Source organism: Lampris incognitus, chromosome 16 (genome assembly GCF_029633865.1).
Source record: "Lampris incognitus isolate fLamInc1 chromosome 16, fLamInc1.hap2, whole genome shotgun sequence".
NCBI lineage: Eukaryota > Metazoa > Chordata > Actinopteri > Lampriformes > Lampridae > Lampris > Lampris incognitus.
The window spans coordinates 21,445,784-21,472,499 of NC_079226.1; the positions used below are offsets into that span (position 1 = coordinate 21,445,784).

At 44.4% G+C, this 26,716-nt stretch overlaps 1 protein-coding gene across 1 annotated transcript in view; it reads left to right on the plus strand.

Annotated features, from left to right (window-relative positions):
* The first annotated feature begins 5,488 nt into the window (after positions 1 to 5,488).
* Positions 5,489 to 26,716, plus strand: part of tdrd9 (tudor domain containing 9) — a 121,302-nt gene continuing 100,074 nt past the window's right edge. The window contains exons 1-7 of the mRNA XM_056295382.1: positions 5,489 to 5,616; positions 7,117 to 7,189; positions 7,420 to 7,761; positions 9,086 to 9,198; positions 14,790 to 14,840; positions 14,932 to 15,040; positions 15,145 to 15,343. Of these exons, the coding sequence (XP_056151357.1) occupies positions 5,489 to 5,616; positions 7,117 to 7,189; positions 7,420 to 7,761; positions 9,086 to 9,198; positions 14,790 to 14,840; positions 14,932 to 15,040; positions 15,145 to 15,343 (1,015 nt within the window). The remainder of the gene's footprint in view (positions 5,617 to 7,116; positions 7,190 to 7,419; positions 7,762 to 9,085; positions 9,199 to 14,789; positions 14,841 to 14,931; positions 15,041 to 15,144; positions 15,344 to 26,716) is intronic.

A 26,716-nucleotide genomic window follows, 5' to 3' on the forward strand; every position in this document is an offset into this window, starting at 1 on the left:
CCAACCTGAGCGGTCCCTCTAATATAATCGTTCCTAATCCTGTCCTTCGTTACTCCCAGTGAAAATTTTAGCATCTTCAACTCTGCCACTTCCAGCTCCACCTCCTGTCTTTTCATCAGTGCCACTGTCTCCAAACCATATAACATAGCTGGTCTCACAACCATCTTGTAAACCTTCCCTTTAACTCTTGCTGGTACCCTTCTGTCGCAAATCACTGCTGACACTCTTCTCCACCCACTCCACCCTGCCTACACTCTCCTGCACTCCCCGTTACTTTGGACAGTTGACCCCAAGTATTTAAACTCATATGCCTTCGTCACCTCCACTCCTTGCATCCTGACCATTCCACTCTCCTCCCTTTCATTCATGCATAGGTATTCCATCTTGCTCCTACTAACTTTCATTCCTCTTCTCTCCAGTGCATACCTCCACCTCTCCAGGCTCTCCTCAACCTGCACCCTACTCTTGCTATAGATCACAGTCATCTGCGAACATCATCATCCATGGAGACTCCTGCCTGATCTTGTCCGTCAACCTGTCCAACACCATTGCAAACAAGAAAGGGCTCAGAGCTGATCCTTGATGTAATCCCACCTCCACCTTGAACCCATCTGTCATTCCAACCGCACACCTCACCACTGTCACACTTCCCTCACACATATCCTGCACCACTCCTACATACTTCTCTGCAACTCCTGACTTCCTCATACAATATCACACCACCTCTCTCGGCACCCTGTCATATGTTTCTCTAAATCTACAAAGACACAGTGCAACTCTTTCTGGCCTTCTCTATACTTCTCAATCAACATTCTCAAAGCAAACATCGCATCTGTGGTGCTCTTTCGTGGCATGAAACCATGCTGCTGCTCGCTAATCGTCACCTCCTCTTAGCCTAGCTTCTATTACTCTTTCCCAAATCTTCATGCTGTGGCTGATCAACTTTATACCTCTGTAGTTGCTACAGTTCTGTACATCACCCTTGTTCTTGAAAATCAGTACCAGTATGCTTCTTCTCCACTCCTCAGGCATCCTCTCACTTTCCAAGATTATGTTAAACAATCTAGTTAAAAACCCCACTGCCATCTCTCCTAAAGATCTCCATGCCTCCACAGGTATGTCATCAGGACCAGCTGCCTTTCCACTCTTCATGTTCTTCATAGCTGCCCTCAGTTCCTCCTTGCTAATCCACTGCACTTCCTGATTTACTATCCCTACATCATCCAACCTTCTCTCTCTCATTTTCTTCATTCATCAGCCCCTCAAAGTACTCCTTCCACCTTCTCAGCACACTCCTCGCTTGTCAGCACATTTCCATCTCTATCCTTGATCGCTCTAACTTGCTGCACATCCTTTGCAGCTCAGTCCCTCTGTCTAGCCAATCAGTACAAGTCCTTTTCTCCTTCCTTAGTGTGTAACCTCTCATACAACTCACCATACGCCTTTTCCTTTGCCTTTGCCACCTCTCTCTTCACTTTACGCTGCAACTCCTTGTACTCCTGTCTACTTTCTTCATCTCTCTCACTATCCCACTTCTTCTTTGCCAACCTCTTCCTCTGTATACTTTGTTGTACTTCCTCATTCCACCACCAAGTCTCCTTGTCTTCCTTCCTCTGTCCTGATGACACACCAAGTACCTTCCTAGCTGTCTCCCTCACTATTTCTGCAGTGGTTGCCCAGCCTTCAGGCAACTCTTCACTACCACCGACAATGCTAGTAAGTAAAAAAAAAAAAAAAATTAGGTTCAAGTCCGATAGGACTTATAGGTGTCGACAGGCAGTGCACAAAGACAAAGGTGCATAGAAGTGAATTATTTATTTATTTTGTATACCGTCAGGTGAAGTGTGGAGGTATTCGACAAAGAGGTGGGCCTTTAGCTTCTTAAAGATGGAGAGGAACTCAGCGGATCAAATGGAGTTTAGTAACTCGTTTCACCACAGGGGAACTACAGAAGAGAAGAGTCTAGCTAGTGACTTAGGGCCCTGTTGTGAAGGGGCCAGGTGCCTTTCATTGGCAGAGCGTAGTGAGCGGGACTGAGTGTAGACCTGAATGAGGGAGTTCAGGTAGGCGGGAGCCGTTTTTGTTGCTGTTTTGTAAGCATTAAGCATTTTGCAAGCATTATGGTTTTGAATTTGATGTGGGCAGGTAGATCTGCCGGTAAGGAGTTGCAGTAGTCACTGCGTGCGTGATATAACAAGAGACCATGGAACAGGAACCTGGATGGCTCAAAAAGAGCGGGGTAATTGGGGAGAAAAGGGGAAAAGTGGGGAAAAAACATAGCTGGTCTCACAACCATCTTGTAAACCTTCCTTTTAAGTCTTGCTGGTACCCTTCTGTCACAAATCACTGCTGGCATTCTTCTCCAACCACTCCACCCTGCCTGCACTCTCTTCTTCACCTCTCTTCTGCACTCCCCGTTACTTTGGACAGTTGACCCCAAGTATTTAAACTCATATGCCTTCGTCACCTCTACTCCTTGCATCATCACCATTCCACTGTCCTCCCTCTCTTTCTTGCATAGGTATTCCGTCTTGCTCCTACTGACTTTCATTCCTTTTCTCTCCAGTGCATACCTCCACCTCTCCAGACTGTCCTCCACCTGCACCCTACTCTCGCTACAGATCACAATGTCATCCAGAAACATCATTGCCACAGAGACTCCTGCCTGATCTTGTCCGTCAACCTGTCCATCACCATTGCAAACAAGAAAGGGCTCAGAGCCGACAGTTGATGTAATCCCACCTCCAGCTTGAACCCATCTGTCATTCCAACCTCACACCTCACCATTGTCACACTTCCCCCATACATATCCTGCACCACTCCTACATACTTCTCTGCAACTCCCGACGTCCTCATACAATACCACACCTCCTCTCTCGGCACCCTGTCATATGCTTTCTCTAAATCCACAAAGACACAATGGAACTCCTTCAGGCCTTCTCTATCCTTCTCAATCAACATTCTCAAAGCAAACATCGCACTGCTGATGATTGACACACAATTTAAAAATGTATTGGGAGTAAGAGTGTGTATGTGTTTACATACACATGCTTACTCCCAATTGGACAAAGAGGGTTTAGCAGTAATGTTTGGGGTGCAGAAATTCCACAAATACATCTATGGCCGTAAGTTCACCATTTGCACACACCATAAACCACTGTTCTCCCTGTTCAGTGAAGTAAAGGCTGTTCCAAACATGGTGTCACCACGAGTACAGAGGTGGGCAGTGACCTTGAGGGCATATGAATGTGCAATTGTCTACAAAGCGGGGAAAGACCACGGCGACACAGACGCTTTAAGCCGACTGCTCTTCCAGCACACGCCCATCACCACAGCGCCGGAGGACAGAGTGCTGATGTTTGAGGAAATGGGCACAACACCAGTGACAGCCAAACAGGTAAAGGCACTGACAAGTAAAGATCCAGTACTAGCCACAGTACATGAATATGTGGTAAGGGGGTGGCCACATCAAACAGGGGGACTTTGTACCATACAAGGTGAGAGGGGCTGAACTCAGCATTCAGGATGGGTGTGTGTTGTGGGTCTTAGAGTAGCTTCATCAAAGCCATCCTGGGGTCATAGAAAACCTAGTCAAAACATGCAGCACATGTCTGGCACACAGAAAGGCACCAGCAGCCGTTCCTCTCCACCCTTGGGAGTGGCCTAACAAGCCATGGAGGAGACTGCATATGGATTATGCAGGACCATTTATGGGGAAAATGTTCCTCATAATCATCGATGCACACTCCAAATGGATGGATGTGTATCCTGTGAACAGCGCCACATCCGCCACTACCATAGACTGCCTGCGCCAGAGTTTCAGCAACCAGGGCATCCCTGAAATGGTGGTGAGTGACAGTGCCACATGTTTTGTTAGTACCGGAACTAAAGAATTCATGAGAAAAAACGGAATAGTGCACGTGACGGCAGCTCCCTACCACCTGTCATCAAATGGACAGGCCGAGCGGGCTGTTCAAACATTTAAAGAGATGATAAAAAAAAGCACTGAGGGCAGCTTGTCAGCTAAGGTGTCACAGGTCTTGATCAGCTACAGGATAACACCTCAGTCCACCATAGGTCTCTCCTCCAGCTGAGATGCTGTTGGGGAGGAAGCTGCGCTCCACTCTAGACTTATTACACCCAGACCTAAACATGAAAATAGAAACCAGACAAAGAAAACAGAAAGACCAGCACGACAAGAATACAAAGGACAGAGACTTCGGGGCAGGAGACGCTGTTATGACAAGGAATTTCAGCCACGGACCGAGGTGGGTCCCAGGATTCATTGTGTCAGAAACAGGTCCTGTCTCATATAAGGTCATGCTGGGAGGTGGTAGAGTGGTCTGCTGACGTGGACCAGATCCTGTCCAGGTGTGAAGAGAGCAGAAGGGCTGGATGTATTCGAGGAGCCCAGCACCCACGCTCCCGGTACTGCCGTCGTGGCGTCACCACAACTGGTGGATCTCCCTGGGCAACCACAACCCACTGAAGGAAATCCAAGCTCTGAGTCAGAAACTCAGGTCAGCGCCCAGGGGCAGTCACCAGATACTGCACAAGTGAAAAGGGGCAGTGATGTCACTCAAAGTGTCCGACGTACAAAAAGACTCACAAAGCTGCCAAGCCACCTGAAAGACTTTGCACTGTAGAACAGAAAATAAATGATGTGTACCTGGTGATATTTACCTAAGCTATCTGTGGAGCTACTTACCTGTTAACTACTTGTGGAGATAATACCTGTTTTAAGGTGGTATCATTGTTAGTGAATTACATGGTAAATGGTGACTGTTTAATTCAAATCAACTAGAAGGAACTAGAGAAGGTATAGGCCACGTGAGAGTTTTCTTTCTTTCTTTTATTTTAGCTTAGAGAAACTGTTGGAGTTTTGCTTACAATTCTTAAGTTTTATCTTAAGTGGGACGGATGTTATATTCTAGTTCAACCACTAGGTGGAGCACAGTGTTACTTAGTAAGGAAGTCAGAACGGTCTAGGCTAGCCAAGTGAGATCATGCCCAGTCTGTCTGCCGGTTACCAAAGTAAACATGTTCCTAGTTTACTCATTACCTTGGTCTCATTATTTCATTATTTGAGGTTATTACACACGGAGAGCCATGTGTATGCAGGTTTTCATTCCAGCCGGACTCCACACCAGGTGATTTGGAATTTCCACACCAGGTGATTTCACTGATTAGCAACCCCCACACCAGGTAATTTCAAATCCCCTGGTATAGAGTCGAGTTAGAATGAAAACCTGCATGCACATGGCTCTTCATGGCACATGGTTAGCCACCGCTGGTCCAGGGTATACCGATCATCTACCTACAGACGTTAATCTTGGAAGGTTGACCAATGACGTCGTGAATTTCAGCCCGTCTGATTCGCTTCCATTTTGGCGGGAGTGATTTAACAATATACGCCATATCCGGTAGTACGTTATATAAGCGTTTCTGTTATAAGTACAACTTCTGGAAAGCGAAAACAAAAATAAAAATGAAGAAAACCATTACTGCAGAGCAGCTAGCGGAGTGGTTTACTTTAGGAACACAGTTCGAAAACACGAGAATCGCAGACAAACCAACGGAAGGACGTTTGGAGGAGCCCTCAACTGAACGGAGCAGGTAACTCGTTGGTTGGGCGAAATTGCTAATTCTCGGGCTTTAGTTTCCGTATCGTCCAAATCCGAGAGTTTTTTCGTTCGTTGCTGCCGCTAAAAATACCGTAATATAAAAGCCATGGCTTTAATGATTAGCTGACTGTAAAAAATTAAAATAAATAAATAAAAACCCCGCACACAAAGCGAAATTGCGTTTAAAACCAGCAGACGCAGAATTAGCAGGTGGAACAAACATGGCGACCTCTGATTTGATAAACTACCTAATTTACTTGATGGCAATTTATTTTTCAAAATTAGGTTTTATTTGGATCTTTGACCCGCTAGCAATCACGAAGAACCATTTTAAAATAAATGCTGGAAAATAAACCTTAGTTTGCCTTTCGTGTACTTACATTTCGTAATTTAGCGTCGGTTTTATTTCAAACCATGGCAGAGCACGATGTATAATGACTTGAATTTAACCAGCGGGGTGACATGAGAGACTTTAATGGTAATTTTATGATGGACAATGTCTGCAACCTTAATTATCACAGGTGATGGATATACAATACAATAGATGCGTCTCCTAATGTCCGCAGTATCGTAATGAGCCGTACGGTGAGTAGGGCAATTTCACTTAATTTAGTTAAATCCTTTTGTCGGAACTAGGGCTGTCCCGGATACCATTTTTGTTTCTTTCTTTCTTTTTTGTTGCTCCGAAGCTTCGGTAGTAACCAACGGCGAATACCCGGAGCTCCGGCGGGGGGAGGGGTTTGACTCGGGGAAGGAGTCAGTCAGACATTTCTCTACTAGTCGATTAGGAGAAATACATAGGTTCCCATGTACCCGCGTGGCATTTTTTTTTTGGGTAACCTGTTGTTTTAGGATCCTAATGGTGTCTAGTTAAGGATTTTTCATGTTGCCAAGTTCAACTAATGGCCCATGGGATTCGCTTGGCGGCCATCTTGAATTGATGTCCACACGAGTGGCAAAAAAAAACGTCGATTTTCACAACTCCTGAAGCAGACAACATACAAAGACAAATAAACCCACGTTTTCTTATAATTTTGACACCAGGAAACAAACGGGAAAGGTCATTGACATGTACAACCATTCTTTATTGGTGAAAAACAGGCAAATAAGACAAGTCGGTCAATACCGCGAGGGGGGGGGGGCTATCCGGGGTTCGTCACGCATGCAGGAATCGGTAGCCTGTACCTTTCGGCCTACATCACATGACGCTTCAGCAACCCATTAAATATACCTAACATGCCAAATTATCGAAAAATTCATTCACCAACCTGAAAGCCTTTTGAAATGTGGGATTCTTCTGGAGCTTTTTGAGCGGTGTGCCCTTGAAGGCGCTGGTACAGTCCTCACCACTTAATAGATAATAGCCGAGCAGGGTATTGTAGTATAACTGCCCAAGAGAGGTGGCCAGCTCCGTGACGTTGACCAGCTAATGGTGCCTGCCTGTGCCAGTGTCAGGATAGATGACGAGGTTGACGGTGTCCGCGTGATGCAGGAGGATGAAGAAGATATCAGTGTCCGGGGTCCTTACTACTGCTGACTTGAAGCCCAGCTTCAGCATGATGCAGGTAGAGCACAACCCGGCTGTCTGTCTCTTCCTGGTCTGACTGGAGGGCATGGATCTTGGTGACCTCAGCCTGAAATGGCACAAAACACCCTTATGCATGGTAGCTTATATTCTTGGCAAACAATCTGCTAACACAAGACCCCATTGAAGTTTCCTAGGTACGGATCAGTCAACTTACTTCTCCATCTGATGACATTAGCAGATGAGCTATCCCCTCCACAATGAGAACAGCTGTCTCGCACTTCGCCAGCCAGATGCTGCCTCCTTACTGCCCCAAACCTTGAGCATCAACTGGCAGAGTTGCTTGTTCTCCTCATTGCCCATAAAGAGCTTAAAGTCCTGGGGTTTCCTGGTAGCCATATCCTGCCCTATGAACTTTTCAAAGAAGCCGTGCCTAAACCTCTCCTGCGCCTTGATGGAGTCAGGCTGATAGGAATCAGTGGAGAAGATGAAGTGCTTCTTGGCTACCATCTGGTCGAATACCCGCAGTTAGATTGCTCCAAATGTATGCGGCAGGTTTGTGAGGGCATGAAAGAGGGTGTTCCCATCTTGGATGAAGATGACATCCTTGGGGTAGGGTACTTCATATGTCTTGTCATCCAAGAGGAAGTGCAGCATGGTGGTTTTGTTGGTCGTGGCAAAAAAAAAAAAACCCATCAGGAGTGCCCATTGAGTGAGGGACAGGAGAGAGGGAGTAGCACATCAGCTCATCAAGATCAAGCGGCTCCTCCTGGACCTGTGACTTGATGAGCAGCTGGAAGGCCAGGTTGCTCTGCTCCTGGTACTGTATGAGCTGGAACGCAATGACAAGCATATAGTACAACCGATGCACCAGAACTTTAAGTTAAACAGGGGATTCTGGTAGGATAATGTGCAGATTAATATATCAAAGCATAGACCATATAAATTGCTTTACCTTTCCCTCTGAGGAGGTTGTGGCTAGATGGGGTACAGCCACGGACGGAAGTGACACAAAATCTCGTCGGGCATGTTTCCTTGCTATGGCGCTAGCTAGCCTAGCTAACCTCCTGAGAGACATTGCGACAAATCCAGAAGCCCACGAAAGCTATTTTCACAGTTTCCCTTCGCGTAAATCTTTTGAGGTGATTTTTAAAAAAATATGAAGAGACACTGACGAAATTTGTTGTTTCGACAAAAGACAGGGCTTTTGGTCAGGAGGGTGAGTTTTCATAGTTGGCTAACATTAATTATCTAGCTAGTTAGCATAGCTATTGATAGCTAACATTACAAATGTGACTTACGTTAGCTGACGTTAGTTAACTGTTTGAAGTGGATTTGTAAGATATACATTAGCTAGCTACATCACACAGTTCATGATTTCATTTCATTTTACTAAGGTAGGCTACTGTGAAGGCAATTCATATTTGATGTTTGCTTACTTTTAATCGTTCAGCATGACCTTACATTGCTTAGATAGATGCTTGAAGTCCATGTGTAAATAGAACAAAGATAGTCTTATAAAGCATCTTCTCCAGGTGCACAAAAAGGGCCTGTTCTTAATTGTTGGTTGTATGGGAGACCCACTGAGTGTAGCAAGTCTGTACACACCAATTTTAGAAGTGGCCTTCATGGATGAAAGCTGGAAGACATGAGATAAGGAGGGGAAGAACAGACAACTGCCTTATAAGAGAGACTGTACTATATTGATCGAGGTGCATTCAAGCACCTGGACTTGGATGCGTCTGTTCATTGAACATATATTAAAATTGTGTGACAATATTGTAACAGATTTTTGTCTCGTTCCTCATGTAATTTCAGTGGAATTAGATAATTGCCACGACAGCTGCGTACCCTAACACATATGCTTTTTTTTTTTTTTTTTTCTATGCCCGGTGAGATTTTGCGTCACTTCCATCTGTGGCTGTATCCCATCTAGCCACAACCCTCTGAGGATGTGAGCTTGGCCATCTTGTTGCAGGCCTCCATCGTCAGCAGCTTCTGCTTCTTGATGGGGTCGAAGAAGCTCGTCTCACACCCACTCCGAAGATGGTCTCGGATGAACGCCCTCTTGGCAGCCTTGCCAACAGCCTCAGCATTAGGACATCAACCATGACCTCAAGGGAGACAGGAGCACCAGAGGCGAGAGAGTAGAGGCGCTCATTGTCTGTCATTTGGAAGGGGTTGGTGAAACTCTTGATGGCAGTGATGGTGCACTGGACTGCCTCCTCACTTTTCTTGATCTGTGCCAGATCCAGCTCACAATTTTTCCCAGCCTTTGGGGAACTCAGGGTCATCAGTAAGATCACACCTTCGGCAACATCTCAAAGTACTGGGCTCGTGCAGATGTGGTTCGGCACCAGCGCTGATAGGCTGGGAAGTTAGGAAGTACTAATTAGCTAAGTTAGCTGGCTAATGTTAACTAGTGTTAGCTAGTTATCTAGCAAGTAAGCTAATCTGATGATAATATACTTATACTCCTAATAGATATTATTTATGTATCCTTATATTCAATGTAGTGACATGAAATATTTTCCAGTTGTAAAAAATGTAGATAATACTTACATATCAGATGTAAAAGCTTCTTGCTGTATCTTGCTGAGTGGTGACGATTGATATTTGAAATGTTTAAGTAGCAGTTTCCAGTACACAATGGGGCTGCAACGATTAGTCGACATAATCGACGACGTTGATCATAAAAACTCGTCGACGCAGAATTTTAGCTTCGACGCGTCGTATAAAAACAATCAGAGCCAGTAACGTTAACTCAAAACCGCACAAATGTTCATTTGTAACTGCAATGCCCTATAGGAAGTGCTGGGGGCAGTATCGCTTCCATCGTCTGATATAACTGCATTTTGCATGAACGACGAAGAGAAGAAGAAAGCGTATGAACGATGGCGGAAAGGAGAGCGAATGAGGCTAATGAAGAGCAAAAACCAGCGAGACCGAGACTCAAAAGTCTGGGAGTATTTCACAGATGATAAGCCAAAGAAGTCAGTTAAATGCAGAATATGCAAAGCCGAATTGGCATTCCACAGCAGCACTACGGCGATTCACGAGCATTTGAAACGCAAGCACCCTGGAGCCACGATGATTGCTACTTCGGATCATGGGTAAGTTTAGCTAGTTAGCCACAGTATCGTAATGTTTACGTTAGCTTAAGTTACATGTTGTAAAACAGAACGTCTCAAGGGTGATGCTTGCTAAGCGAACGCTATTTCAGTTATGTGGATTCTGCGTATCCACCAACGAGCTGTATGTAACATTAGCTAAACAGCACCAAGCTTGCAGCGTAGCACACTACAGCTTAGAGTTGTTTAGCTCCGTCATTTATCACCGAGTGTCGTGTTTTTGCAGACTGGAGTATTAACTAGCTAAGTTAAGTTTGCTAACGTTAGCTAAATGTTAACGAGTTCTAACATTCACTGACTGCAGTAACTTACTGCGCTATGGGCTCTAGGTTTCTTTTTTTTTCAGTTGAAAAAAATTGAACTTTTTGGGCTAAAACGCAGGCAAGACTGCAGAGACGGGGAACGTTAGCACCATCTAACATTAGCTAGCTATCTTACTTAGCTAGTCAATCTGCAGTCTGCAAAAACATGACACGGTACTAACGTGAGCTGTCTGTAGCCTAGACAGTCAACTAGCTTTCCCAGTGCGCTCTAATCAGCTGTAGCTTGTCGTAGCGTTAGCTAGTTAGACTGGGTTGGAGCATATCAATAATTCAGTTGTAAGATATTTACTCATTTAAATGGTTTAATTGGTATTAGTCAGTACACTAAGATAAACTGATACCATAGCCTACAAATTGTGATGATAATTAATACAGCTTTCTGTTTTGTTCTCTTTCTATTTTAGTACTAAGCAAAGGCGTGTGGATGAGTTCATCCTGAAGAGAGGCTCATGCACCCCTCAAATGGCTGGAGTCTTAACAGAGAGCATCCTCAACATGCTCGTCAATGACATGAGACCAATATCCATGGTTGAAGATGGGGGATTTAAGCAGATGGTCACCACATTCCATCCAGGTTACACCTTACCTTCCAGAACTCATTTTACTAAGCTTATGGAGGGAAAGTATGAAGCTACTTTTGGTAAGGTTAAAGATGCTCTTAAAGCAACCAAGAACAAGATTGCCCTGACAACTGATGTCTGGACCAGTGTCGCGACAGAGGCATATCTTGGCATCACCTGTCACTTTATAAGTGATGACTGGGAGCTCACTAGCTTCTGCCTTACAACCATGCCACTCGAAGAACGGCACACTGGACCCAACATTGCTGCATGGATTGAGCAGGCTGTGGAAAGGTTTGAGATCCCTCCAAGCAAGATTGTGGCAGTTGTTCATGACAATGGCTCCAATGTCGTACTGGCTGCAAACATCTTGCAGGAAAAACATGGGTGGGTGTCTATCCACTGTGCAGGCCACACTTTACAGTTGGTGATCAATCGTGCACTGAAACACCCTCAGATCAGTAAAGCACTGGGAGCAGCGAGGTGTCTCGTCGAGCACTTTAAAAGGAGCGAACTGGCTTCAAGCAAGCTTAAGACAAAGCAGAAACAGATGGGGACCCCGGAACACAAACTTGTCCAAGATGTCTCTACCAGGTGGAACAGCACCTATTATATGGTGACTCGCATGCTGGAACAGAGATGGCCACTGACTGCGACTCTGTCTGACCCGGCAGTAACACAGAGAGGGAAACAATACCTAGACCTCAAAGCTGATCAGTGGACCCTGCTAGATGAACTGGCCAAAGCTCTCCAGGCCTTTGAATGTGCCACTGTCTACTTGAGTGGTGAAAGCTATGTGACAGTCTCCGCCCTGCCTCCACTAGTCAGAGGGCTTTTGAAGTCCACCCACACTGCCTATAATACAGCTCCTGTGCAGGCCTTCCAGGCGGCTGCTTCAGAGGAGACCACTGCACGCTGGTCAAGAGAGGTCACCATCACAGATGATGACCCAAGCAAACAGATCATTGCAGCTGCACTAGACCCACGATTTCGAAAACTGAAATTCCTGACACCAGAGGAGAGGTTTACTGTTCAGAATAAAGTACAAGCTCTGGCCCTACAGTCCAAGGATGGGAGTACTGTGAATAACCAGCACACCAGTGGGAATGAAGAAGCCACAGCAGCATCAGCTGACAAGGATGCCACAGACTCAGCTGAGGGAACTCCAAATAGGTCTGTTTCAGCTCTCGATTCACTGCTTGGATGTGACTCAACAGACAGTGACAGTGAGACCAATGATGAACAGGATGCACGCAACCAAGCGATCAGTAATGAAGTGCTGATGTACTTCGGAGAGCAGCCCCTCTCAAAGACAGAAAGTCCCCTGTCTTGGTGGAAATTGAATGAGGCAAAGTATCCAACCCTTGCATCACAAGCCAAATCGTTTTTGTGTATTCCAGCTACTTCTACTCCCTCTGAGTGTCTCTTCTCAGCAGCTGGGAACATCGCCTCAAAGAAGAGAGCCAGCCTCACTCCAGAGCACGTCGACATGCTCACGTTCCTGCACTGCAATTTAAAGCATTTATGAACTGCATGAGATCAGAGTAAGACACACATATACACACACACACAGCTCCTCTCACTCACACACAGCAAACAAAAGACCTACAAGTCTGTCTGATCTGACTCATCCTCCCCTCCTGTTGGAGATGGTGGAGCCTAGTGAGTGGATCCACGTCCCCCTCCTGGACCAGGTTAACAGCCCCATCAGAACCGCGGTGCTGGGGCAGAGGCTGCTATTTTGAGTTACTTTTAAAACATTATTTGCACATTATCTTTACGTTTTGACTTGCACTTTAATTTGCATTGTTTAATTTATTTACTTTGTTTTTATTATGATTGAAAATGCATTGACTTTCATTTGTATTATTTAATGTATTTATTTAGTTTTCATTATGATTGATGATGCATTTGATTAAACAAGTAGCTCCAAAACAAGTTCCAAATTCAAATGTTTCATGAGTCATTATTTTAATTCGCTATGGGATCGTGTTATGTTAAGACAGAGACACAGGGCGACATTCACAGGTGTGCAGACTTAAGCATGTGAGGTAAAACGTGCACTGGAGCCCGGAAGAGGATCCGCGCCCTCAGGAAGCAGAGATGGAGGGTGTGAAAGAAATAATCGTTAGATTAGTCGACTAATCGAAAAAATAATCGACAGATTAGTCGACTACCAAAATAATCGTTAGTTGCAGGCCTAGTACACAATAAGTAGTTAGTAGGGATGTTCCGATCCACGGCATCAGTATCGGGTCGATACTGGCCCAGAATGCTGGATCGGATATCGGAGGGGAGAGAAGAATATGATCCGATACAGTTCATCGGGAAATCTAGCTTAAACCATCGCCTATATCAGGGGTGGGCAATCTTATCCAGAAAGGGCCAGTGTGGGTGAAGATTTTTGTTCCAACCAAGCAATTGCACACCTGTCTCCTAATCAAGTTCCTTAGCAAAGACTCTACTGGTTGATTAGTGGGATCAGGTGTATAACTGCTTGGCTGGAACTAGAGATGTAACGGTATGAAAATGTTATATCATGATTATAGTGACCAGAATTATCACGGTTATCAGTATTATCGCGGTATTGTTAAAATGTGCTGAAAATGTTCAGAAAGTACTGATACACACACGGAAATCATTTCACCAAGTTTTATTTTGAAAACCACAAATAAAATTAGCAGCACTATGCACTTTTTGTTTGCATAAACATTAAAATAATAAAAATAAATAAAATAATAACATTCCTTATTTAAACATATGAAAAAACCATACAAATGTGCATTAAAGATGTCACCATGTGGCCATGAGAGGTAACTGCACTTTGTGTACATTGCAAATAAGAAAACGGCAACCAAAAAGAAATTTCTTCACATTTTATGCTCAAGTCGTTTACAGATTTTGTAGCACTGGTCGTGCCTGACCAGGCAAGCTCGTATAGTAAGAGCAATTTCACTGTTTCTATGCACCTTAAGTAAACAAATCAAATGTGTATTTAAAAGCAACACGACCATTATAAACAATGCAATGTGGATGTAAGAACAATACAACCATATGTAAACAAATCCAAAGTGCAGGTGTTGACATTAAAATAACACAAAATATGTAAGCAAATCAAATGAACAGCCCTGACTGTATGTCCGTTCTCCTTCATAAAGAAATAAGGTGCTGCTGGCCTAAAACCTGTATGTATGCATCTTTGTTCACTTGAGATTGAAATGTAAAAATGTCAGCATATTTACTTTGTCAGGTTTAAGTAGTGATCTGCGAGAGGAGACAATGTGCCTGCTGGCACTTAACAATCTCTGATGGCACGCTGGTTGCTGGGATGCACAAAAGCTTCCTGGCAACCCTGGCAAGGTGAGGCAGCTCTGATGCATGGCCCCTCCACCACACCAGAGGATCCTCCTCTGCTGGAATGGATGGCAGAGACGGGTAGACCTTGATCTCTTCTTTCACTCTGTCTTCTGGGGTGGTCAGAATCTGACCCTCTTCCCCTCTCTGCTGCCTTGCTGAGGTAATCTTTCTCAGCAACCCAGCTAGGCCTTTCCCCTCAGATGCTGCTGTGGGGGTGCTGGTGGTAGAGGTGCTGCTGGTGCTTTGTGGTTCTTCCCTGATTTGTACAGGTGCCAGCTTCAAGGCCTCCTGGACACAGCTGTCAACTGTTGCAGCCTCAGGTTCATCTAAAAAGCTGCTTTTGAAGCGGGGGTCAATGAAACAAGCCATCTGCATGACTCTCTTTGCCTTCTTTGTATATCTGTTGTTAAGGTCTTCTCTCATTACCCTTTTCATCTCCTTGATCAGGGGTGGCTCCTCATCCTTTTCCACCAGAACATCATGGGTGGTGTGGTCCAGGACAGGCTTGACGGCTGACAGTGTAACTCGTGTCTCTGAAGCAAGTGCATCAGTAAACTTGCTCAGAGGTTCAAGGAACTGGCACAGTTGTTCCATGACACTTATGTCTGAATTCTTGGCCATCAGATACCATGTTCCTCTTTCTCCAGTCAGTGTCGCACAGACTGGCTGCTGTTGGCTGAGGAAACGCTCCAGCATCTTGTGTGTAGATCCCCATCGGGTCACCACATCATGGATGAGAGCCTTCTTTGGCATGTTGAGGGCAGCTTGCTTTTCTCGCAGTTCTTTCCTTCCAGCTCCGTGAGAAGCCTTGGACCAGATGATGGTAGGCCTTGACTGCTGTGTCAACTCTCGGAATTTTCAGAGCCTTTGAGATGGCCAGGTTCAAATTATGGCCAAAGCACCCAAGCCACAGATCTGGGAACTCTTCAAAAGCCTTGATCATGTTAGTTGCGTTGTCTGTGGTTATGCAGACCAGGTTTCTCTTGTTGATCCCCCACTCTTCCAGCATATTCTCGAAAAACTCTGATGTTGTGAGCCGAGTGATCTTCTGGGAAGAACTGTGTTTCCAGGCAGTTTGATACCAGTTGCCAGTCTGGGGTGAGGTACTGGATAGTGAAGCTGATGTAGGGTTGACCAGCCCCGCTTTCACTGGTCCAGAGGTCAGTAGTTGCAGCAAACCATGTGCCTTGAGCCAAACCTTTTCCAGCATCAGCTTTAACCTGGTTGTACAGGTTTGGGATTTCAGTCTTGGCAAAGAAATTTCGTGATGGCACTTTGTAGTGAGGCACGGCGACCTTCATCAGCCTCAGAAAGCCAGGCCTCTCAACGATTTGAAATGGCATCATGTCCTTTGCAATGTAATATGAAAGGGCTGCAGTGAGGTCTTCAGCATTTTTAGATGTGGGTGCATAAGCAGCCTGTCTTTGAAATGCTTGCTCGAGTGTCTGTGTCACTGTAGTTGAGGACGAGGGACCAGTAGCATCACTGGGTTTGCCTGCTGCACGCCCACTCTGTAAACAAGGGAAAAGCAAATGTATCACTTTTTTAATTATTATTGTTACAGTATTATTAACACACACACACACACACACACACACAGTCTATTTTCTGTGTTGCATTAGAGTATATGCAAAGACCCCATGCACAGTTTACATAAAATGAGTTTTAAGAAGACAGTGATAGTAATTGCAATGAGCCAAATTGACATAAATACAGAGGAGTCTTGTAGAGGAGTCTAGTGTTTCTCCTGTTCGAACACTTTTACAACCAATTCAACGACTGCCGAATTTTAAATGAACAAAATATGTTGGTGAGTGACTAAACTATGGAATGTGTCATCATGTGCAATGGGAGAATAAAGTCTGCACTGACTGCAGACACACGACGCATACAGCAGCAGAACAACGTGTAGTGTTTTTACAAGAGTATAGGAGCCAAAGCATCCTAGATGTGATTTTGAGTTAGGCTACGCCTTATAGCCGACTTTATTTCTATAGGCTAGTTGCCTACTGTCATAGCCTACATTGGAGATTAGAATTCAGCATAGCTGTATAATAGATTCTTGTCTTATATTTCTTAGTTACTTTAAATAATGTTTATAATGTTTACATTGATAGCTTTGGATATAATCTGCATTAGGAATGCTGTTTGGTATAGATAAGCATATGAAACAGTTTTATTTAGCTCAGTGCTCATGTTGAACATTAGGGCTACTGTCACTTTAAGAAGATCGCAAATTTCTGTGTACATGAACCAGGAAGCGTCTAGATTTGTGAGTGTTGAGTCGGCGGTGATTTTGGAGACTGAAGCTATACAGTTTTCTTACTGTAGCTGTAGTAATAACGTGGCAGTAATAGCCAGCCTTAGTTATATTTTAGGAAATTATTATTTGATTACTCCTGTATGAAGATTTTGCTGTGGAACCGGAATACATTTTCGTTTCGTTATCTTTTTACACCGGAGTCCTGTGGAGGTTTTTTCCTTGCTTTTCCTTAAGAACGTACAACGCACGAGTAGCTAACTTTAGCCAGTGGAACGGACCGTCGGCCCTCACAAAGAGTAACGTTTGGTAACATGAAAGCTCAAGTTTACATTATTGACAAACTATTAGCAAGTTAGACATGCAAACCATGACATTTTCCCCCATTCCGAAGTCCCCACATCATGCATTCAGCTAAAAGTTAACTTACCTTGCATTCGCTGTAAAGTTGTGGATGGTGGTCACGGAGATGACTCATAAGATTAGAAGTGTTGCCCCCTTTCGCAGCGATTTTCGTTCTGCAGACAGGGTAACCATCTTCAATCAATTTTCCCTCAGCACTCTTATAAAAACCAAAATACGACCACACTTCAGACTTAGTCCTCTTAGTAGGCAAAAAAATCTCCCAAGCGCCATCACTGCCTGTGCCTTCCATATTTCATTGAAGCAAAACAAACCCATGTTGCATACTGCGCCTGCGCGCCTGCGTCTGACAGACTATGCTGGACAGTATTTACCGTTGAGTTTTTCAAAGCACAGTAATCAAACACGGTTTTAATGATAATTAAAATTTGAAACGGTAATACTAACCGTCGGGAATTTTACCGTCGTTAATCATTAAACCGGTAACCGTTACATCCCTACTTGGCAACATGAAAAATTCTTAACTACGTAGACACCATTAGGATCTTAAAAAAAACAGGTTTCAAAAAAATGCCACGAGGGTACATGGGAACCTATTTCTCCTGCTCGACTGTCTCTTGTTGGCTGAGATGGACGGCATAGCGGTACGACACGTGTCTTTCGGTTTAATTAAAGATATTAATTGGGGCGTCCAGGTAGCGTAGCAGTCCATTCCATAATGTACCAAGACTCAAGACTCCTGCTTCTATTAATCGCTTGATTGTCTTTTCTATATCCTGTACTGCTTCTGCTTTTAAGGGATACCGATTTCTCCTTGGGGGTTTGCAGTTTGGTTTAAGCCTTAACCCTGACTGGTTTTGCTGATGTTACTAGGCCTACATCCGTGTCATGTTTTGACCATAGCACCTTTTGGAATTTCCTTCAACATTTTATTTAACATTGGGTTATCTATCTTTTCTATTTCTTGGACAGCTATTTCTTCTCCTAATGTTATAGTGACCTCCTTGGGTGCTGCCAGCAGTGGGGTTGAGCATAAGATTTTTATGAACGTTTCGTCAGTGGATTTGAAGATCCAGGGGTTGGCAGTCGCCTTCCATTGTTTTGTGGAGGCGTGCAGTACCATTGGTCCTAAATGTTTTGATTCAAATCCCTCATTGATGAGTAGCATGATGCAGGGGTGTTTCCAGAATTTTAGGACATTCGGGACTTAGCCTGGACTTCTGGAGGGGGGTCCAGGGGGGATCTGTTTTGATGCTTTTTTTTTTTAATGCTCTCTGACACCTTATTTACAGTCAAAGTAATCATTGAAATGTGTACCTCAAAAACTTGTCTACTTCTACTCTTGTAGGACTTTTTATGTACCTTGTGATACACATTACAATGAAATGAACCACGCGAGTTATATCTTTATATATTTTTCAGGAAGTCAAAATAATGCGATTTGAGGATATTTTACTTTTTTAACAAATTGTCAAAATGGTGTATGGCATGTTAAATAAGCTAAAATGAAAACATTTGTTATTTCAGTGTAACTTTAAAAGGTACACCCTAACATTGACCTGTCTACACTGACACTGTCTGCAATTGACAACATTCATTTTAATGTACAGGCATGAGTAGTGTTAGCATTTTAGCTAATCAAAATAGCTTCACTCTTTGACTGTCTCTGACACAAACACACAAAGAAACACCAAATTGTTGTTACCAGTTTCCACGTCTGATTCTGGCTAGGCTGCTGCTGCCGGCTCTTCAGTCTGGAGCTCGTCTTTGCTACCCTCTGCAAAACCATGAAATCAACTTAAATGAAACCCATAAATAGATTCATAATTGGATTGGATTCTAATTACATGATCTAACTGTAGTAGTATCTAAACAATAATCCCAAACATAATGGCGTAAAGTTAATTGTTTATTTACTTGAAGCTTATTTAGATTTAAATCAATATGATGGTTAACTTTGGTTTGTGCCTATAGTAAAAATGAAGGAGTCATTACCATTTTAGTTCGTTTTATGGAAATTTGATTTATTTACAAGAAAAACCCTGCTACAGGACAATTGAAGTATGGCCCGCTAGCTAAATGACACCTACGATCATGATGAAAAGAATTTCTCTTTTCCTTCAAACTCTGCCAATTCTCCTCTACTCGTCTCTTCTTGCTTTAACTTGTCACGTCTAGGGCTGCAACGATTAGTCGACATAATCGACGACGTCGATCTTAAAAACTCGTCGACGCAGAATTTTAGCTTCGACGCGTCGTATAAAAACAATCAGAGCCAGTAACGTTAACTCAAAACCGCACAAATGTTCATTTGTAACTGCAATGCCCTATAGGAAGTGCTGGGGGCAGTATCGCTTCCATCGTCTGATATAACTGCATTTTGCATGAACGACGAAGAGAAGAAGAAAGCGTATGAACGATGGCGGAAAGGAGAGCGAATGAGGCTAATGAAGAGCAAAAACCAGCGAGACCGAGACTATCAAAAGTCTGTGAGTATTTCACAGATGACAAGCCAAAGAAGTCAGTTAAATGCAGAATATGCAAAGCCGAATTGGCATTCCACAGCAACACTACGGCGATGCACGAGCATTTGAAACGCAAGCACCCTGGAGCCACGATGATTGCAACTTCGGATCATGGGTAAGTTTAGCTAGTTAGCCACAGTATCGTAATGTTTACGTTAGCTTAAGTTACATGTTGGAAAACAGAACGTCTCAAGGGTGATGCTTGCTAAGCGAACGCTATTTCAGTTATGTGGATTCTGCGTATCCACCAACGAGCTGTATGTAACATTAGCTAAACAGCACCAAGCTTGCAGCGTAGCACACTACAGCTTAGAGTTGTTTAGCTCCGTCATTTGTCACCGAGTGTCGTGTTTTTGCAGACTGGAGTATTAACTAGCTAAGTTAAGATTGCTAACGTTAGCTAAATGTTAACGAGTTCTAACATTCACTGATTGCAGTAACTTACTGCGCTATGGGCTCTAGGTTTCTTTTTTTTTTCAGTTGAAAAAAATTGAACTTTTTGGGCTAAAGCGCAGGCAAGACTGCAGAGACGGGGAACGTTAGCACCATCTAACATTAGCTAGCTATCTTACTTAGCTAGTCAATCTGCAGTCTGCAAAAACACGACGCGGTACTAACGTGAGCTGTCTGTAGCCTAGACAGTCAACTAGCTTTCCCAGTGCGCTCTAATCAGCTGTAGCTTGTCGTAGCGTTAGCTAGTTAGACTGGGTTGGAGCATATCAATAATTCAGTTGTAAGATATTTATTCATTTAAATGGTTTAATTGGTATTAGTCAGTACACTAAGATAAACTGATACCATAGCCTACAAATTGTGATGATAATTAATACAGCTTTCTGTTTTGTTCTCTTTCTATTTTAGTACTAAGCAAAGGCGTGTGGATGAGTTCATCCTGAAGAGAGGCTCATGCACCCCTCAAATGGCTGGAGTCTTAACAGAGAGCATCCTCAACATGCTCGTCAATGACATGAGACCAATATCCATGGTTGAAGATGGGGGATTTAAGCAGATGGTCACCACATTCCATCCAGGTTACACCTTACCTTCCAGAACTCATTTTACTAAGCTTATGGAGGGAAAGTATGAAGCTACTTTTGGTAAGGTTAAAGATGCTCTTAAAGCAACCAAGAACAAGATTGCCCTGACAACTGATGCCTGGACCAGTGTCCCGACAGAGGCATATCTTGGCGTCACCTGTCACTTTATAAGTGATGACTGGGAGCTCACTAGCTTCTGCCTTACAACCATGCCACTCGAAGAACGGCACACTGGACCCAACATTGCTGCATGGATTGAGCAGGTTGTGGAAAGGTTTGAGATCCCTCCAAGCAAGATTGTGGCAGTTGTTCATGACAATGGCTCCAATGTCGTACTGGCTGCAAACATCTTGCAGGAAAAACATGGGTGGGTGTCTATCCGTCTTGCAGGCCACACTTTACAGTTGGTGATCAATCGTGCACTGAAACACCCTCGGATCAGTAAAGCACTGGGAGCAGCGAGGTGTCTCGTCAAGCACTTTAAAAGGAGCGAACTGGCTTCAAGCAAGCTTAAGACAAAGCAGAAACAGATGGGGACCCCGGAACACAAACTTGTCCAAGATGTCTCTACCAGGTGGAACAGCACCTATTATATGGTGACTCGCATGCTGGAACAGAGATGGCCACTGACTGCGACTCTGTCTGACCCGGCAGTAACACAGAGAGGGAAACAATACCTAGACCTCAAAGCTGATCAGTGGACCCTGCTAGATGAACTGGCCAAAGCTCTCCAGGCCTTTGAATGTGCCACTGTCTACTTGAGATTGGTGAAAGCTATGTGACAGCCCCCGCCCTGCCTCCACTAGTCAGAGGGCTTTTGAAGTCCACCCACACTGCCTATGATACAGCTCCTGTGCAGGCCTTCCAGGCGGCTGCTTCAGAGGAGACCACTGCACGCTGGTCAAGAGAGGTCACCATCACAGATGATGACCCAAGCAAACAGATCATTGCAGCTGCACTAGACCCACGATTTCGAAAACTGAAATTCCTGACACCGGAGGAGAGGTTCAGTGTTCAGAATAAAGTACAAGCTCTGGCCCTACAGTCCAAGGATGGGAGTACTGTGAATAACCAGCACACCAGTGGGAATGAAGAAGCCACAGCAGCATCAGCTGACAAGGATGCCACAGACTCAGCTGAGGGAACTACAAATAGGTCTGTTTCAGCGCTCGATTCACTGCTTGGATGTGACTCAACAGACAGTGACAGTGAGACCAGTGATGAACAGGATGCGCGCAACCAAGCGATCAGTAATGAAGTGCTGATGTACTTCGGAGAGCAGCCCCTCTCAAAGACAGAAAGTCCCCTGTCTTGGTGGAAATTGAATGAGGCAAAGTATCCAACCCTTGCATCACAAGCCAAATCGTTTTTGTGTATTCCAGCTACTTCTACTCCCTCTGAGCGTCTCTTCTCAGCAGCTGGGAACATCGCCTCAAAGAAGAGAGCCAGCCTCACTCCAGAGCACGTCGACATGCTCACGTTCCTGCACTGCAATTTAAAGTGTTTATGAATTGCAGGAGATCAGAGTAAGACACACATATACACACACACAGCTCCTCTCACTCACACACAGCAAACAAAAGACCTACAGGTCTGTCTGAGCTGACTCATTCTCCCCTCCTGCTGGAGATGGTGGAGCCTAGTGAGTGGATCCACGTCCCCCTCCTGGACCAGGTTAACAGCCCCATCAGAACCGCGGTGCTGGGGCAGAGGCTGCTATTTTGAGTTACTTTTAAAACATTATTTGCATATGATCTTTACGTTTTGACTTGCACTTTAATTTGTATTATTTAATTTATTTATTTTGTTTTTATTATGATTGATAATGCATTTACTTTCATTTGTATTATTTCATGTATTTATTTAGTTTTCATTATGATTGATGATGCATTTGATTAAACAAGTAGCTCCAAAACAAGTTCCAAATTCAAATGTTTCATGAGTCATTATTTTAATTCGCTATGGGATCATGTTATGTTAAGGCAGAGAGACACAGGGCGACATTCACAAGTGTGCAGACTTAAGCGTGTGAGGTAAAACGTGCACTGGAGCCCGGAAGAGGATCCGCGCCCTCAGGAAGCAGAGATGGAGGGTGTGAAAGAAATAATCGTTAGATTAGTCGACTAATCGAAAAAATAATCGACAGATTAGTCGACTACCAAAATAATCGTTAGTTGCAGCCCTAGTCACGTCACTCAGCGCTGACCATCAGACCCTCCCACTCATGCACGTTGTGCACGCGTGCGCACACACACAGTTAGTATAAAAACCTGCGTTTATGTTACCTCTGGCTCGGTCGGGCGTCTACAAACGCAATTGGCCATGTCTGCTGGTGGGAAGCTGGATGTGGGTATGTGTCATGGTCGCTGTACTAGCACCTCCTCTGGTCAGCCGGGGCGCCTGTTCGGGGGCGGGGGACGTGGGGGAATAGCATGATCCTCCCACGTGCCATGTCCCCCTGGTGAAACTTCTCACTGTCAGGTGAAAAGAAGTGGCTGGCGACTCATGTATCAGAGGAGGCATGTGGTAGTCTGCAGCCCTCCCCGGATCGGCAGCGGGGGTGGAGCAGCGACTGGGATGGCTCGGAAGAGTGGGGTAATTGGCCGGATGCAATTTGGGAGAAAAGGCGGGGGGAGACCTGCATTTATTTTGACAGGTTGTTATGTTATGAAGACTTATCAGACATTCACACACGTTGCGTTTTTTGTCAGTCTTCACATAGGCTTAAATTTAAAATTATATTCGGGGCTACAGTCAAAACGTTCGGGGCTTTAGCCCTGGCAAAATGAGCTGGCGATGGCGTGATGTGTGGCCTTGCTCTTAGTACATCATGCCACTCATCAAGAAATGTGTTGGGGGGCATTTGGGTAGCATAGCGGTCTATTCCGTTGTCTACCAAAACGGATCTTCAGTTCAAATCCCCATGTTACCTCCAGCTTGGTCGGGCATCTCTACAGACCCAATTGGCCGTGTCTGTGGGAGGGAAGCCGGATGTGGGTATGTGTCCTGGTCGCTGCTCTAGCGCCTCCTCTGGTCGGTCGGGGTGCCTGTTCTGGGGGGAGGGGGAACTGGGGGGAATGTATGATCCTCCCACGCGCTAGGTCCCCCTGGTGAAACTCCTCACTGTCAGGTGAAAACAAGTAGTTGGCGAATCCACATGTATCGGAGGAGACGTGGTAGTCTGCAGCCTGCCCCCGATCGGCAGAGGGAATGGAGCAGCGACTGGGACAGCTCGAAAGAGTGGGGTAATTGGCCAGGAACAATTGGGGGGAAAAGGGGGGGGGGAGCCACAAAACAAACAAAAAACAAACAAAAAATGCATTGGGTTGTACTATAGCCGCACCACCCTCTTTCCCTATGACTAAGGCTTGTGACATAAGGTAATATTTTCTACCTTTTGTGGCCTTTAGCTGTCTGTTTTCAAATACTAAATCTTGTGTTGGGTCATAGTGCATTGTGCAATGGGGTTCTAGTGTAGGTTTTTGCACTTTTGGGGATAGTACAGATAAGTAGTTTCCCCATTTGTCTTGTGGTTTGAATCTGTCCTGCTGTGTCTCCAAGCCAGTAGACTTTGGCTTGTGGTCCTATCAAAGAGGCTTGTACAGGGGCATCCGGGTGGCGTGGCAGTCAAGTCAATTTTATTTGTATAGCCCAATATTACAAATTTGCCTCAAGGGGCTTTACAGCAACACAACATCCTGTCCTTAGACCCTTGCATCGGATAAGGAATAACCCCCCCCCCCAAAAAAAACAAACAACTTTAACAGGGAGAAAAAATAGGAAGAAACTTCAGGAAGAGCACCAGAGGAGGGATCTCTCTCCCAAGGCGGACAACGTGCAATGGATGTTTTTTTTTTTTTTTTACACAAATTACAGAATACAACACTGAAAGAGGATAACAGAATTATAATGGACTTATAAAATTTATGAAGACTATGATGCGCAGGATGCCAAGCAGTGTCCAGATGCCACCGGAACAGCCCAGGACCCAAGCCGCACAACCAGCATCACCATGTAAAAAAAAAAAAACCCAGGATAACAAAAATGATATGGATTTATAAGATATATAAAAAGAAAATGATGAGGGGAATATCACGCAGCATTCAGGTGGCAACCACCATCATCACAGAGACCTGGGAGGAGGACCGACTGCACGTGCACACAAGGGAGACTCGTATGACACCATTCACACACAGAAAAAGAGAAGGGAGAAGACATCATTCAGAGAGAGAAAAATTGAGAGAACAGTTTACAATAGTCATTAGTCATTATCAATTAAGTCATCAATTAGTCATAATCTATACACTGTTATCTCGTCAGCAGAACAGTGCCTCGTAAATTCATTGAGACAGAAACCGACCTGCCATGCAGTACAGGTTGTGAAGCATTCAACTTAAAGGCAACTAATTGTATGCTAAGGCAAAAAGATGAGTTTTAAGTTTGGATGTAAAGGACTCAACAGACTGTCTGATGGCAGCAGGCAGGTTATTCCACAAGGACGGGGCCCGGTAGAAAAAGGCTCTGCCACCAGCTGACTTCTTTTTAACTTTGGGTACACACAGGAGCCCTGTATTTTGAGAGTGAAGAGCTCGAGGTGGAATGTACGGTTTAAGGAGATCAGACAGGTAAGATGGGTAAAGCCCATTTAGGATTTTATAAGTCAGCAGAAGCATCTTGTATTCTGATCTAACATGGATAGGAAGCCAATGAAGGGAGGTAAAAATTGGTGTAATATGGTCAAATTTTCTAGTTTTATTTAGGATTCTAGCTGCAGTATTCTGAACCATCTGAAGACTTTTAATACTAGCATGTGGCAGCCTCGAAAACAGAACATTACAGTAATAAAGTCTGGATGTAGCAAATGCATGTATTAGAGTCTCTGCATCAGCCATGGACGAAAAAGACCGAATTTTAGCTATGTTACGTAAGTGGCGGTCTATTCCTTTGTCTACCAACACGGAGGATTGCCGGTTCGACTCCCTGTGCTATCCCCGGCTTGGTCAGGCGTCCCTACAGACACTATTGGCCATGTCTGTGGGTAAGAAGCAGGATGTGGGTATGTGTCCTGGTCGCTGCACTAGCCCCTCACCTGGTCGGTTGGAGCACCTGTTCGGGGGGGGGGCTGGGGGGGAATAGCGTGATCCTGCCATGTGCTATGTCTCCCTGGCAAAACTCCAAACTTTCAGGTGAAAAGAAGCAGCTGGCGACTCCACATGTATCAGAGGAAACATGTGGCAGCCCTCCACCTCCTCTGCAGCCCTCCCTGGCTCAACAGAGGGGGTGGAGCAACAACCGTGATTGCTCAAGAGAGTGGAGTAATTGGCCGGGTGCAATTGGGGAGAAAAAAAGGGGGAGGAATCGGGGGGGGGGGATATTAATTAAGGATTCTGTTATTCTACAGTACATTCCACAGCTTGTATTGTTAGTTATTAGTGGGGAAAAAAACATTCGCCAAAAGGTTTGGTGTGTTTTATGCATGTTTGTAATCCCAAGGGATTTTGGTTGAATGAGGTTGTATCATGCATTTTTTGTGACATAACGGCTTGTGATAATTTTTTCTTATGGATAAATTATAGATCTTACATAAATCCTCATAATAGGCTCGAATCCAAGATAACGCCCGAGAAAGCACTGTGAAACAGAAGCACAGAAATAGCATACTAACTGACAAATTTGAGATTTATATTTATAAGATTTATATTTATAATTTCTTTATTGTCATTGCTCAATATGCACATATGTTGAAATTTGTCCTCTGCATTTAAACTTTCCTGTACACTAGGAGCATTGGGCGGGTCCAACTGCAATCTGGAATTGCAGTCAGCTATTAGCCTAAGTCTATAACGTTTTACAACCTGAACCCCAACAACAGTCAAAGATATGAAACATGCTTATTTCTGTTATAACAACAATACTTTTAATGAGATGGCTGTAACAGTAGGCTTAACAGTGTAATACACTGACATTTTTGTGACAAAGAACAAGCTGTAATAGAACAAGGTAGCACAATT